Here is a 13,134-nt window from a genome sequence, read left to right as displayed (position 1 = left end):
ATCGGCAAGTCCTAGGCACTGAGGTTTTACTCACAGCGCCACCCGCGTCCCTCCCGCCTGCAGCCTTACAATCTAAATAATAATAATAAAATCCAAATGGATAGGGAGGGAAGAGGAAGAAAGCAAACTCAGGCAACCTTTATTAAATAGTAGTTCTCATAATGACTGACTTGCGGAGAAACAGCTCAGGGGCAGGAGGTGCCTAATGGCACAAATTTCTATGGACTGGAGAATCTACTTCATCAGATACTTTAGATCAGGCTTCCTCAACCTCAGCCCTCCAGATATTTTGAGACTACAATTCCCATTATCCCTGACCACTGGTCCTGCTAGCTAGGGATCATGAGAGTTGTAGGCCAAAAACATCTGGAGGGCCGAGGTTGAGGAAGCCTGCTTTAGATAAAGCAGACTCAAATCCATAAAGAATACACAGAGTTCCTGTTTTCTGCTGAGCATGGCACTTTTGCGTGCCAACTTTCTACTGAGGATTCTAATTTCCTTGCCAACAGGGCAGCAATTATTTGGGAGACACAAAGCAATCCACCTCACCTCAGAAACAGCTTTCAATGCTTCTTCTGGAACCTTCTAAAAATGACATTTGTTTTTGAGAAATGCATTTCAGGCGCCAATGTTAAGAGGTCCCATTTGAGAGAGGGGAAATCAGTTGTTGTGCTGTGAGCAGCACGATACCAGGAAATCCTAAGAAGAGATGAGCTCATCCTTCACTTGATATTCCCAGTGTGGACATCAGGGGCTGATGTATATCCAGTCTGTACCTAATAATGGAACAGCACTTCCAGTTCAGGGTGGTTTTTTTGGCAAAGCTGCATCTCTTTTGCCAGTGACCTCTTCTCACCTTCATCATCTCATGTCTTATGCTCCAGAAAACCATATATGTTCATATGGCAAATAGCTGTTCTGAGTAAACAAAAATAGTGTATTGTAACCCACATATTATAAACAGGTGATGTGAATGAGGCCTCCTTCAATCTGCAGTCTATTATGCTTCCAGAAACGTTGAGGAGGAAATAGGATTTGCTCAAGAAGCCGTGAGGATCGAGTTCTGGGCTACAGTTGAGAATAAGTGAGATAATTATGATCTAGGAGATGTTTTGTGAAAAAATGGCTTTCACCAGTGCTTTCATCTTTCTTGAAAAAGAGGTGCTGGAACTCACCGCGACGCCTCCCTTGTTCTCTTATAATGGCAATGGCATCCACCTAAGAGGTGCCGGAACCGAATTCCAGTAAGTTCCTGCTGAAAAATAACCCCTGGCTTTCATTACTACTATTATATTATTTTAAAGATGTTATGTACTGAGTTGAATAGGATCCAAACTGCAGCAGTCTGATTGGTCCTAGAACAATAGGATCCAAAAGGCAGCAGTCTGATTGGTCCTAGAACAATAGGATTCAGAATGCAGCAGTCTGATTGGTCCTAGAACAATGCAGCAGTATGATTGGTTGGCAGGAACCACCCAATCATGCTCCAGATAGAAGTGAATCCACAACCTGATTGGCTTACAGTAGAATTCCGGAATTAGCCAATCATGTGCAGCCCATTGTGTAAATAATGTATATAAAGCAGATGCTTTGAGGGGACTTTCATTCATTCCTCCTCACCACTATGAGCTGAATAAAGAGCATGAAATCACTTTGCGACTCTGAGTATATTTCAAAAGATATGGCTAGTTCTGCCTGTAGTTGCTATTGCACAATAAAATACAGCATTCTCTGCAAAGTTTAACAATCACAAAAGACAGTTTTATGCTTCCAGGAGTTTCCACTGAGTTTCAACAAAGCTGGAGCAGGGGCAACCAAGGAATATGAGCACCTTTAGTTAGGTTGCTTGGACTTTCACCCTGGGACCTTAGGGTGATTAATAATTTTAAAATAATAATAGGGGCTTTTTTTCACCCAGAGCTCACAGGAGCTCAGCTCCGACACCTCAATGTTGGAACTGCTTGTGCGCTCATCAACCTTTGCTGGAAAGGCATTCTGCACACGCTCAGAGGCCCACTTCTAATTGTATACACCATGTTGAATCTTGGCGTCAGAACCTGATTATTCCAGAGCTGAGCCTGCCCGTATTCCTCATGCACCCTGAAAGCCCCGCTGAACAAAACGAAACTTTCTTCCACGTAAACACACGCAGGATCACATGCCCTCCAAATGTCCCTACTTTCTGCGGACAGTCCCAGATTTACAGAAGCCATCCCAGTTTCTGATTTGATCCCAGAATGTCCCACTTTTCCTTAGGACGTCCCTATTTTCATCGGAGTGATGTTGGAGGGGATGGAGTTCTGCAACTCCTGAGCCAAGGAGATAAGTAGCTATAAAGTACTACCTTTAGAAGACATCTGAAGACAGTCCTGTATTGGGAAGTTTTAAAATGTTTAATGCTTTATTATATTTTTATTCATGTTGGAAACCGCCCAGAGTGGCTGGGGCAACCCAGTCAGATGGGTGGGATACTAATACTATAGAATGGACGTCCCTATTTTCATTGGATAAATGTTGGAGGGTATGGGATCAGGCTGTGCTGCGCGACTGACCTTGCTTGGGCTGTCTTTTTTGCAGCGGGGGAAGCGGCCCAATTGAGGAGGTGTTTCCTACCCCTGGGTTTACTTCCAGCGCAAGGAGGGAGGTGGTGGGGCAGGGCCAGATTTAGGTTGCTTGCTATTGACACTGTCTTTAAAGGTATTTAGCCTTGCCAGGGCTGGATTTAGGTTCGATGAGGCCCTAAACTACTGAAGGTAATGGGGCCCATTATATGTCCAGCTGTCCTTTGTCAACAACAAATTGTCGCTGTTTTTTGTGTCGAATATATGCTCTGTGGTAATTTATGGACCTAACAGGTATCCAAAGCCATTTGCACATAACAAAGTATGTATTTTATCAAAGTATTTGTTGAACTGAAATACAATTAAGAAGTATATTAATAGTGAAATACAATTAAGAAGTATATTTTTTGGAGCCCCCAAGAGAGGGGGGCCCTAAGCTATAGCTTGTTTAGCTTATACGTAAATCCGGCACTGCTGGGGAGAGACCCCGGAGTGGGGGGGGACACAGGAGATCCCATGCGAGGAGCTGGTGGCGCGCACTTCCCGGCCGGCGCTGGAAACATGCCGCTGCTGCGAGGCGGCGCTTGGAGCTGCCGGGAGCGCAAGCACCAACCCCCTCCCCACCCGCAGCTCCTCCCGCGGGCGATGGGAAGGAGAACCGGAGCACTGCCGGGTTGGGCTGCTTTGCCGGCGCCTCGGGAGGAGGGCGAGAGAGCGGCTCCCGCGGCAACCCAGAGGCGCGCGCACCGGAGCGCCAAGCCGCGCCCGGCCACCCCCAGCGCTGCAAAAGCGCCCAGAGGACGCGGCGGCGCCCCACGGAGCGCCCTTCTCCGTCGCAAAGGGGGCGAGGAGAAGGAAGCCCGTGCGGATCTTGCGCGGGACGAGCGCAGCGCACCCGGACCCGCGCCCACCTTCGTTTCCTTGCGCGCCACCCTGCCGCTGCTTTTGCGCAGCCGGCCCGGGTGCCCTCGCCTCGCCTCGCCGCCCTCTCCATCTCCTCTCCCGGGGCTCCTCTTTGGCTGCAATTCGGGGCGAGGAAGCGAGAAGGGAGCGGCAGGACTCCGTGCTGCAGCGGCAAGAATTGCACCAATAATAGCAATTATCTGCGGGTTTGGCGGACCTCGTGGGGTCCCCAAATCCGTGCGCCGCAGAGAGACAGAAAACCTGGCGTGATGCAGCAGACGCAGAAAAGGAGGCTGGGGATTTGGGAGCACAGCGACGAGGAAACCGTGATCCGGCGCTCTTCCCCGGTTTTTTAAGAGAGATTCCGCCCTTCTCCATGCTAGCCATGAGCAGCTTCTTCTTGCACCCGCGGCCAGCCCTGCGCGGCTGCTGCGCCCCTTTCCTGGCCTCGGGCGCCGGCTGTTTTGCGCACTGCAGCAGACGCAGCGCCTCTTCGCGCTGCGCCCCCGGCCGCCGCCGGCGCCTGCGGGTCTTGGTGGACATGGACGGGGTGCTGGCGGATTTCGAGGGGGGCTTCCTGAAGAAGTTCAGAGCCAAGTATCCGGAGAAGCCCTACATCTCCTTGGAGGACCGCAGGGGGTTCTGGGTCTCGGAGCAGTATGGGCAGCTGGAATCGGAGCTGAGTGTGAGTCAGTGGCCTTGTTGTTGTTTGTTGTTATCAACATCATGTCAGTAAAGGCAGCTTGCAGATTACAAGAGGACAGATCTCTGCCCCGAGGGGCTTACCATATATAACTAGACGCAAGGGAGGTCCACCGAGGAACAGAAAGGGAATTGCAGCTGGAGTAAAATGAAGGAAATTGCTCATTATTAGCATCAACACCACCCACAGTGCCTTGCAAAATACAAAAATACAAATCTCCAAGGGGATTTGTAAATACAAAACCCCAAGGGGCTTGCAGTATATAATTAAACAGAAGGGAGACCAGAGAGAAACAGAAAGGGAAATGCAGCTGGAGCAAAACAAATGAAATTTGATGTTGTTGTTTGTTGGATTTGTTATCTACCATTCACAGTAAGGTTCCAGGGCAGGTTACCACTATTTTATGTTGAAACAAATTACAGTGGTACCTCCGGTTACATACGCTTCAGGTTACAGACTCCGCTAACCCAGAAATAGTACCTCGGGTTAAGAACTTTGCTTCGGGATGAGAACAGAAATCACGTGGCGGCGGCAGCGGGAGGCCCCATTAGCTAAAGTGGTGCTTCAGGTTAATAACAGTTTCAGGTTAAGAACGGACCTCCGGAACGAATTAAGTTCTTAACCCGAGGTACCACTGTATAGTGGCAGGAATACTGTTGTGGTTTTGAAACTTATTAATCACTTGTTACCTAAAAGGTCTCTGAGCATCTTACATGTAAAACATACCGGGGTAATGCCATTAAAAACATGATGCCTTAAGGAGGAGGGAGGAAGAAACACAAAACATTAGCATTCTGTACAACATTTCCAAAAAAAAAAAAAAAAAAAGGATGGGTCCTGAAAATTTGGCTGTGTACACATTACCGGCTTACCACACAGCTAGGTCGTTCTTTTTCTCAATTTGGATTGAAGCTGGTTTGCTGGGGAAATTCATCAAAACACAGTATTTCATAAATAAATGACAGGATAGGTACGGATTGTGGCCAAGTCATGTGTACTGGCAGCTCACTGGGTGCAGAGTAGCCTGGAATGTGTACAGATATTTATCTCGTGTGTCAAAGCCTAGGTTAGGTCAAGTGTGTCTTCAGCATGTCAAGGAAACCATACAATAAAGGTGCCCGACACATCTCTGTGAGCAGGGAATTCCACATCCCAAAAGCTGCCACAAAGCAGCATGCCCTCTTCTGGGCCACTGCTGCCATCCTGAGTTTCTACAGGCGATGGATGGAACTACCAAGATCCGAATACCCAGGAGGGTCTGTGGGGAAGGAGGCAACCTTCAGATATTTGGGCCCCAAGTCATTTAGGGCTTTGAACCCTAAAATGTGAGGCGGTTTTAGTGTAGTGTGACTGGTTTGACAGCGCTGTGTGCCAGCACTGCAACAATGATGTGTGAGAGGCAAGGGGGGGTGCCACATTTTAGTGCCACACAGAGCACTGCTGAAATTTGAGAATCCAAAGTCTGCCACTGTCTCCTTGAACTGGGCCTGAAAACCAACCTGAACACAGTTTTGAAACAGGGGTTATATGAATAGGAACCCCAGGCAGAAATCTGGCTGCTGCATTCTGGACCAGTTGAAATTTCGAAGTCTTCTTCAAGGGTAGACCCACATAGAAATAAATAAATACGCATTTGTTTAGAGTAGTAGATAATAACAAGCACTTTTAAATAGGCAAAGTCACCTCCAACGCTTTTTATTATTATTAATGCTTACAGCAGCCCTATAAGGTAGGCTACTGTTATCTACCTTTTGCATAGAGTGGAAATGAGGCTGAGAGGTAAGTAAGTGCCTTGGAATTGAACCCAAGTTTCAGGCCTGTTCTCCATCCGCTGCACAACCCCGTCTCTGTGTTTTTATTAATGACAAAAGTCCGAGCATGTTCAAAGTCCACGAGGTTGCAAGCTCCACCGAGCAGCGAGTAGCTAACTCTGACCTGGGCCTGGGCAGAGCGATTCTGTTCTCTCTTTCTGCTATTGGTTTAACTGATCGGATAAGCGGGGAGGGCTGGGCAGGCTGGCGAGGGGGTAAACTGCAACCCCCAGAATCTTTGAGGAAAGTCAGGTGTTTTAAATGTGCTCTGTATGCAGCCCTTATTCAAATGTTGCTGCTCAAGCTGCTCTCGTGGATTCTGTTGTTCAGGAGAGCAGCCAAGAGGGCCGCAGACTTAACAGGCTAATGTTCTCCCCTCCCCAACCTTCTCGCTCCAAACCTCTTTGCAGGAAAAGGCAATTGGCATTTGGGAGTCAAAGAACTTCTTTCTGGAACTGGATCCACTCCCAGGGGCCGTGGAAGCTGTCAAGCAGATGGCCGAGTTAAAAGAGTGAGTATGTTTGGCGGAATTTGCAAGGGAGAAACTTCCCATGCAGGCACACCCCTGCTCTTCCACCAGCCGGGCTTCTTCCTTTATTTTCATTATTTTGTCCTTCTAGCCCTCCCTACACCAAATGGTCCCAGGGCGAGCATGAGCTATAAGGCCGGGCGATATCTATCAATACACGACACTAAATGCATGAATCAGTCAACAACAGCAACATTTTATCTATTTGTTATCGGCTGTTGTTATTTTAGGGACGCGGGTGGCGCTGTGGGTTAATCCTCTGAGCCTCTTGGGCTTGCCAATCGGTAGGTCGGCAGTTCAAATCCCTGCGACGGGGTGAGCTCCCGTTGCTCGGTCCCAGCTCCTGCCAACCTAGCAGTTCGAAAGCATGTCAAAGTGCAAGTAGATAAATAGGTACCACCCTGGCGGGAAGGTAAATGGCGTTTCCGTGCGCTGCTCTGGTTTCACCAGGAGCGGCTTAGTCATGCTGGCCACATGACCCGGAAAAACTGTCTGCTGACAAACACTGGCTCCCTCGGCCTGTAAAGCGAGATGAGTGCCGCAACCCCAGAGTCGTTCACAATTGGACTTAACTGTCAGTTGTTATTTTAACTGCTGCTTTTTCTTATTCTGTTGATTTGTGATCGGTCACTTGCCTTTGTTTCTGTATTTTCCCTCTAAGCAGCCTGAGAGCATTTTGCAGCAGGGGCTAGTCTGTTAGGGGAGATGGGGTGCTGCCCCCATAAAAAAACCCTCAGTCTGTTCTCTGCTAGGCCCCCCCTGCCTGCCTTCTTACTTGCAAGCAATCCACTGGCTGCCAGCTTCCTCCTCCTCCACGGTCTCAGTGATGCCTGTTGCAGAATTCGGCAGGAAGGAGGATGAGAATAGGGATAAAACTATCATCAGTGGGTTCCGTTTGTCATTGGCTCTGGCCAGTGTTGGAAATCCCCCAGGCGCCAGGCGTGTTTTGGGGTCCAATTGCGCCTACGTGGAGATCTCTGGATGCCAGGCTAGCGGGCTGAACCATCCAGTTTTCTTAAGCAGGTAAGCAGAAGAGCTCATTTGCCTCATTTATATCCCAGTCTATGGTTCACCTCCCTCCTCAGTTAATCATCACCACCACCCTGTGAGGTGGGTGAAGAGGCTGGGACTGGCCCAAGGTCACTCAGTGAGCTTCCTGACTGAGTGAGGATTTGAACCCTGATCTTCCAGATGCTAGTCCAACACTCTAACCACTACACCCCACTGCCTTCCTAAAGTCCTTCTGCTATGGGGCAGCTCTATAAATTAAGTAGGCAAATAAATATGGGGACAGCAAAATGTCACTTAGAGAAGGATCTGAAATATTTCCCAGGAAGCTTGAATTTGTTTTATTCTGGGTTGTTTTATTTGATGTTGTAAACCTCTCTGAGATTTCTCCCCCTTTTAAATACAAAGCGGTGTAGAAATGAATAATCACAATCACAATCATCTTAATAAGTCTCATTGGGTGGAAACTTCCTGCAGACAATCTGAAGCTGCGTCAGCGTCGTCGCCCGCCCAGAAGCCGTGCCAGCATTGCGAAAGCCAGTCCCCGCATGGCGAGGCGTCCGCAGTGCGTGGGGACTGACCGAGCGGGCAGCAGGGTCTGCAGGCTGATTTATGAGCCTGGGGGGCCACATCTGGCCCCCAGGCCTTAGTTTTCCGACCCCTGGACCAAGTGGTCCATCTGAGGCAGCCTTTGCTTATATCTATGCAGAGCACACTTGACCTTTTTTTTTTTTTTTGCAGTAAGGCTAGAATCCATACAGGAGGGATAAATGCAAAAGTGGATTTTTTCTTCTTCTCCACTGTCTCTCTCCTTCCCTGCTTCACCTTCTCTCTTTTCTGTCATGGTAGGACCGATGTGTTCATATGCACCAGTCCCATCAAGAAGTATCGGTATTGCCCATACGAAAAGGTAACGTGTATATTATTTTTATTACTATTTCTTCATTTAGACAATTCGTAGCCAGCCTTTCAATTGAAAGGATTCCCAGAGCAGAGGACAGTGACGAAATTCAGAATCTTTCTGACGGGAACACCCTCCTACGTGCAGTCTGGAGAGGCAGGAACTAAGCCGTGTGTTTTGACCGCCTTCTGAAAACCCATCTGTTTAGCCAGGCTTTCCCTGGCTGGAAATTGCCAATACATTTCCTGGGTTTTCCTGGTATTAAATATTCATTGAAACTAGTGGCAAAAGCAGACTTTGAAAAACAGGAGGCACAAGAGAATGATCAAAATATAGGCAACATCAACAGTTTTAAAAATAACAGATGTGCACAATTAATTTTATGTCTGGAGGTGTTTGCCGGAACAAAAAAAAGGTTTCTAGCCGGTGTCAAAAACATCACAACGAAGACACCTGGCTAATATTAACCTTTGCAATTTTATAGTACGTTTTATATAAACTTCTTAAAGAGGTTCTGTATTTTAAGCGGTATGTAATTATTGCTGAGAAGTAAGTGAAATCAAGAACGAAAATAAAGTGATCAAATTTGCAGTGAAACTCCGGGGAGCCAGGATGAGACCAGGAGAGGGCATTAAAGTGACGAATAAAGCAGAACTCTCCACGAAAATACTGATATGAAAAGCCAATTAAAAGGCATGGACTCCTGGATCAGCCTCAAAGCAGTGGGGAGCTGGTTCCATAATTGCACCAAGTGCAAGACTGCAGTCAAATTTTGTGCAGACACCCAGCCCATCTGGAGTCTCCCAAGTCTTGGCTCAAAGTTAAGCTCCACTTCCCTCTCCCTGCTTCCCCATAATGGGGTTTATTTTTGGGGTTTTTTTGGTCATTGTGGTTTGCTGGTCATGCCGGTGCCAGTTCCATCCTCCTCACACCCTCTGCCCACAAACTTTTTTCTTCCACTGTTTCCTTTTCCACTTTCCAGTACGCCTGGGTGGAGAAGCACTTGGGCCAAGAGTTTCTGGAACAGATCGTCCTCACCCGAGATAAGACGGTGGTCTCTGGCGACCTGCTGATCGACGACAGGCCTGATATAATAGGTGAAGGGGTTGTCCCAAGGGAAAGGGCATCGGGGGCTGGTGGGTGGATGGATGTGCAAGGCAGTGAAGGCCCCAAAAGCCCTTCAACATTGACACATACTGTGCTTATTTATTTGAATGTGTATACCAGAGCTTGGACAACAGTAGTTAGGCTATCCCTGCCCAGATAGGGGCACAACTGGACCACCAGCCCAAGCTGATGGAAGACACTCTGTGCCACCGAGGCCACCTGAGCCTCAAGCTACAGCAATAGATCCAGCTATAGATCCAGACCAATAGATCCAAGCTACCAATAGATCCAAGCTAAGAGCAGGCAACCTCCCATCCATCCGGTCTAGGGAACCACCCACTAACAGTGTCTCAGCCTTATCTGGATTGAGCTTCAGTTTGTATCTTCCTATAGACATAAAAACATAAGGCTGTCATCACACAACTCCCATTTTGGGCCTGCATCGCAATCCTGGATTCGCATGAAGTCAGGGCAAGGGTGAAGGGGGAGTGAAAGAGAAGCAGGATTTCAAATGATGGTTTTAAACAACAGCAGGAATTTCAATGGAGCAGGGATGGAGGGACACAGAGGAGCTCTGAGGTTATTGGCAGGGCAGGGATGTGAAGGAGCTGTGAGAATATCTTTTTTTGCTTTTAGGCAATTCTTCTGTGTGTCACGACAAACATCATCCAGCCACTCCTGAGGCTACAGCCACTTACCTGGGAGTAAGCCCCATTGAACGCAGTGGGACTTACATCCAAGTAGGCATGTTTAGATCACATTGCTCCCGGCTGCAGGTATCTGTTGGCTAGTACACTATATGGCTCCCTGCCAGTTGCTACTGTAGTAAATAAGCAAAGTCGCTTACGACAGACTTTGGGGTTTACAGGCATATAGCACACACAGGGCTGTGTCTACCCTGCAGAAATTCAGAATTCTGCTTTGAGGACAGAAACAAAACATGAAACCTATACAATAAGGGTCAGCAAACTTTTTCAGCAGGGGGCCGGTCCACTGTCCCTCAGACCTTGTGGGGGGCCGGACTATATTTTGAAGGGGGGGGGGAGAACGAATTCCTATGCCCCACAAATAACCCAGAGATGCATTTTAAATAAAAGGACACATTCTACTCATGTAAAAACACGCTGAATCGCGGACTGTCTGTGGGCCAGATTGAGAAGGCGATTGGGCCGTATCTGGCCCATGGGCCTTAGGTTGCCTTCCCACGATATACAAGCTCTGCAGACTGGAGCGCAGACCTCTGTTAGTGGATTGTGAGACTTCACCAGCTGTTGTAAAGCCAGTCTTTACACCCATGAGGACTAGAAACTTCTCTCCCCTTTTCATTCCCACTATTAGATTCCATAGCGTAGTGAGGTGACAGATTTTTTTTAAAAAAACAAACAAAACCCCACAGACAGACGTTATTCAGTTTAAAAAGGTCCTGAGTTGCCTTGTTTTCTTTGCCTTCCAGGAGCTGAGAAGAGTCCGAGCTGGGAGCACGTCCTCTTCACGGCCTGCCACAACAAGCACCTCCAGCTGCCTCCTCTTCGTCGTAGGCTGCACTCGTGGGCCGACGACTGGAAGGCCATCTTGGATAGAAAGCGGGCATTGTAGAGCTCATTGGGAGACTCCTCAACGTGCCTGGCGAGGGGCCAGAATCAGTGGTGCAGGCCCGAAAACCACATCTTGGCCCCGTGGGGAGAAGCAGGAAGAAACATGTCTTTAGTTTCAGCTATGGAGCCAGAGACGAGGGCAGGCTTCCCAAGAAAAAGGAGCTTGGCCATTCTGCTAAAGCCATCACAAAAGCTGGGCCACCAAAGGACCTTTGCCAAGCACCCTTCCTGGGTCTGGCTTGGCCTAGTCCAAAAGACGTCTTATCCCAAAGGAAGGCCCAGCCAGGGGTGTTCACCACCCACCAAGCACTGTTTAGCTTTATATCTGGCTTCCATAAAGATGGCCGCCATCTTTAACGTCCGCTCCCAATCTCCAGGACTGAAATTTAGTTTGTTTCGGGAGGACGTTGAAATGAGCTGAGGGGCAGGCCAGTCTGGGAGCCACTTCAAAATCCAAAATATGTGTGTGTGTGTGTGAACTGTGGTAGCTCATTTGCCAGGGGGAAAGCCTGGGTTGGGGAACCAGTCACCGGTCCAAACATTGTTGGACTCCATTTCCCATCATCCTTGGTCGTGCTAGCTGGGGATGATGAGAGTTGGAGTCCGTCAACATCTGGAGGGCCACAGTTTCCCTACCCTTACTCCCAGAAACATCCTCTCTGTCATAGCGTTTGATGGTTCAAAATGGCGGCTGGTCGACAAACCCAGGTTTCTGAGCTGAGACCTGGTTCCAGCCAAGTTCTCCTTTGGGCTCTCGGTGTAAGCCAAATCGACTGCCCTTCTGACGTAAGAAGGCCTGTGGAATCTCAGGTTGGGCGAGGAGGCCTCAGTTCTCACAAATGGCAAGAGAGGAGGTCATCCACGTCATTTTTCGCGGATAGACTCACAAGACCGAATGGACTTTATACCCCACCAACGATCCCTCCAGGTAGAAGAATAGTATGCCAGGGAGAAATATTCTAGCCTGCTGGTTTTCTATACAGAGGAATTTTTATTTTATTTTTTGGACAGGAGAACACTGCAATGTGGGCCCATATCCTGAAGCAGATATGGCAGCCCATGAACAGGCCGACCATTTCACACTTGCTGTCCATAGGAGCAAGGTCTGAGCTTCGCCTTGAAGGGAACTTTCTGGAGCATTTGCGGTATATGTAGGTCTTTGACTAGTGTCTCAGTCAAGTGACACTGGACAGAGGTCTTCCATCATGAGACGCTCTCATTCCCTCCCAACACCCGGCAGCTAAAAAGCTTGTGACAGCACACAAGGAAGAAAGCTTTATTGTTCCCGGAGGACGAAAGCCAAAAGGATTCCCCCTCAAGCTGAAATTGGGCAAATGGTCAGAATTAATTTGGCTCTGTGAATCTGCAATATTTTGAAAGTTCTGCTTTTGAAATCTGTTTTGAGTCTTTTACAAAATGAGAAAGGAAGGAAAGATTGGCTCGTCAATGTATTTTAAAGGCAGCCCTTTCAAGTTTTCAATTCCGTGCTTCGACGCTGTCCTCTTGTTTCCATTCTCCCGGTTCAAAACCCCCAAATTCAGCAGCTTTCCTAAACAGTCATGTTGAGAAATAAATCTGACAGAATTAGAATCGGTTTGGATTTCTGCAGAGCTGATTCAAGCTAGGAAAATGTGCTCATCTGGGCATCTCTTGGGGAACAGGTGGAAGCAAATCATAGAATCATATAGTGGTAGAGTCGGAAAGGATCCTAAGGGTCATCTAGTCCAACCCCATGCAATGCAGAAATCTTCTGCCCAGTGTGGGGCTCAAACCCACAATTCTGAAATTAAGAGTCTCATGCGCTACCAACTGAGCTACCCCAACACTGTCAGCTGGCAAATGAATGGAAATCTACCCTTTCTACAGTAGGCTAATTTCTACAAAACACACACTCCTCTGTTTTCCATCCAGACGATCCAAGAGTCCTGTATTGTTTTCCATCTTTCCTCTCAGGCGGGGATGGGGAACCATTTTCTGGCTGAGGGCCACATTCCCTTCATGCCAGCGTTTCAAGGG

General features: G+C 48.2%; 1 protein-coding gene across 3 annotated transcripts; it reads left to right on the top strand.

The window, feature by feature from the left end:
- Positions 1-3,093: 3,093 nt before the first annotated feature.
- Positions 3,094-12,708, top strand: NT5M (5',3'-nucleotidase, mitochondrial). Of its 3 annotated transcripts, none has more exons than XR_014541523.1 (5): positions 3,094-4,149; positions 6,389-6,489; positions 8,365-8,425; positions 9,399-10,483; positions 10,740-12,708. XR_014541523.1 is itself a non-coding variant. In XM_083585904.1 (5 exons), exons 1-5 carry the CDS (start codon positions 3,841-3,843, stop codon positions 11,117-11,119), a joined length of 729 nt encoding a protein of 242 aa, XP_083442030.1. In that variant the 5' UTR covers positions 3,124-3,840; the 3' UTR covers positions 11,120-12,708. The 3 variants fall into 3 exon arrangements, 2 of the variants coding, with proteins under 2 accessions (XP_083442031.1, XP_083442030.1); XM_083585904.1 differs by having other exon boundaries at positions 3,124-4,149; positions 9,399-9,513; positions 10,977-12,708; XM_083585905.1 differs by lacking the exon at positions 9,399-10,483 and having other exon boundaries at positions 3,102-4,149; positions 10,977-12,708.
- The last annotated feature ends 426 nt before the right edge of the window (positions 12,709-13,134 follow it).

The sequence above is a fragment of the Podarcis filfolensis genome (genome assembly GCF_964270895.1).
Source record: "Podarcis filfolensis genome assembly, chromosome: 14".
Lineage (NCBI taxonomy): Eukaryota > Metazoa > Chordata > Lepidosauria > Squamata > Lacertidae > Podarcis > Podarcis filfolensis.
This window is presented reverse-complemented; position numbering and strand designations above follow the sequence as displayed.

What these genes read in the sequence shown, in the direction of transcription:
- NT5M (XM_083585904.1), top strand. Translation starts at nt 3,841, where the DNA reads ATGCTAGCCATGAGCAGCTTCTTCTTGCACCCGCGGCCAGCCCTGCGC. An exon ending in GGTATTGCCCATACGAAAAG is followed by an intron (nt 8,426 to 9,398) that starts GTAACGTGTATA and finishes TCCACTTTCCAG; the next exon opens with TACGCCTGGGTGGAGAAGCA. An exon ending in CGACAGGCCTGATATAATAG is followed by an intron (nt 9,514 to 10,976) that starts GTGAAGGGGTTG and finishes TTTGCCTTCCAG; the next exon opens with GAGCTGAGAAGAGTCCGAGC.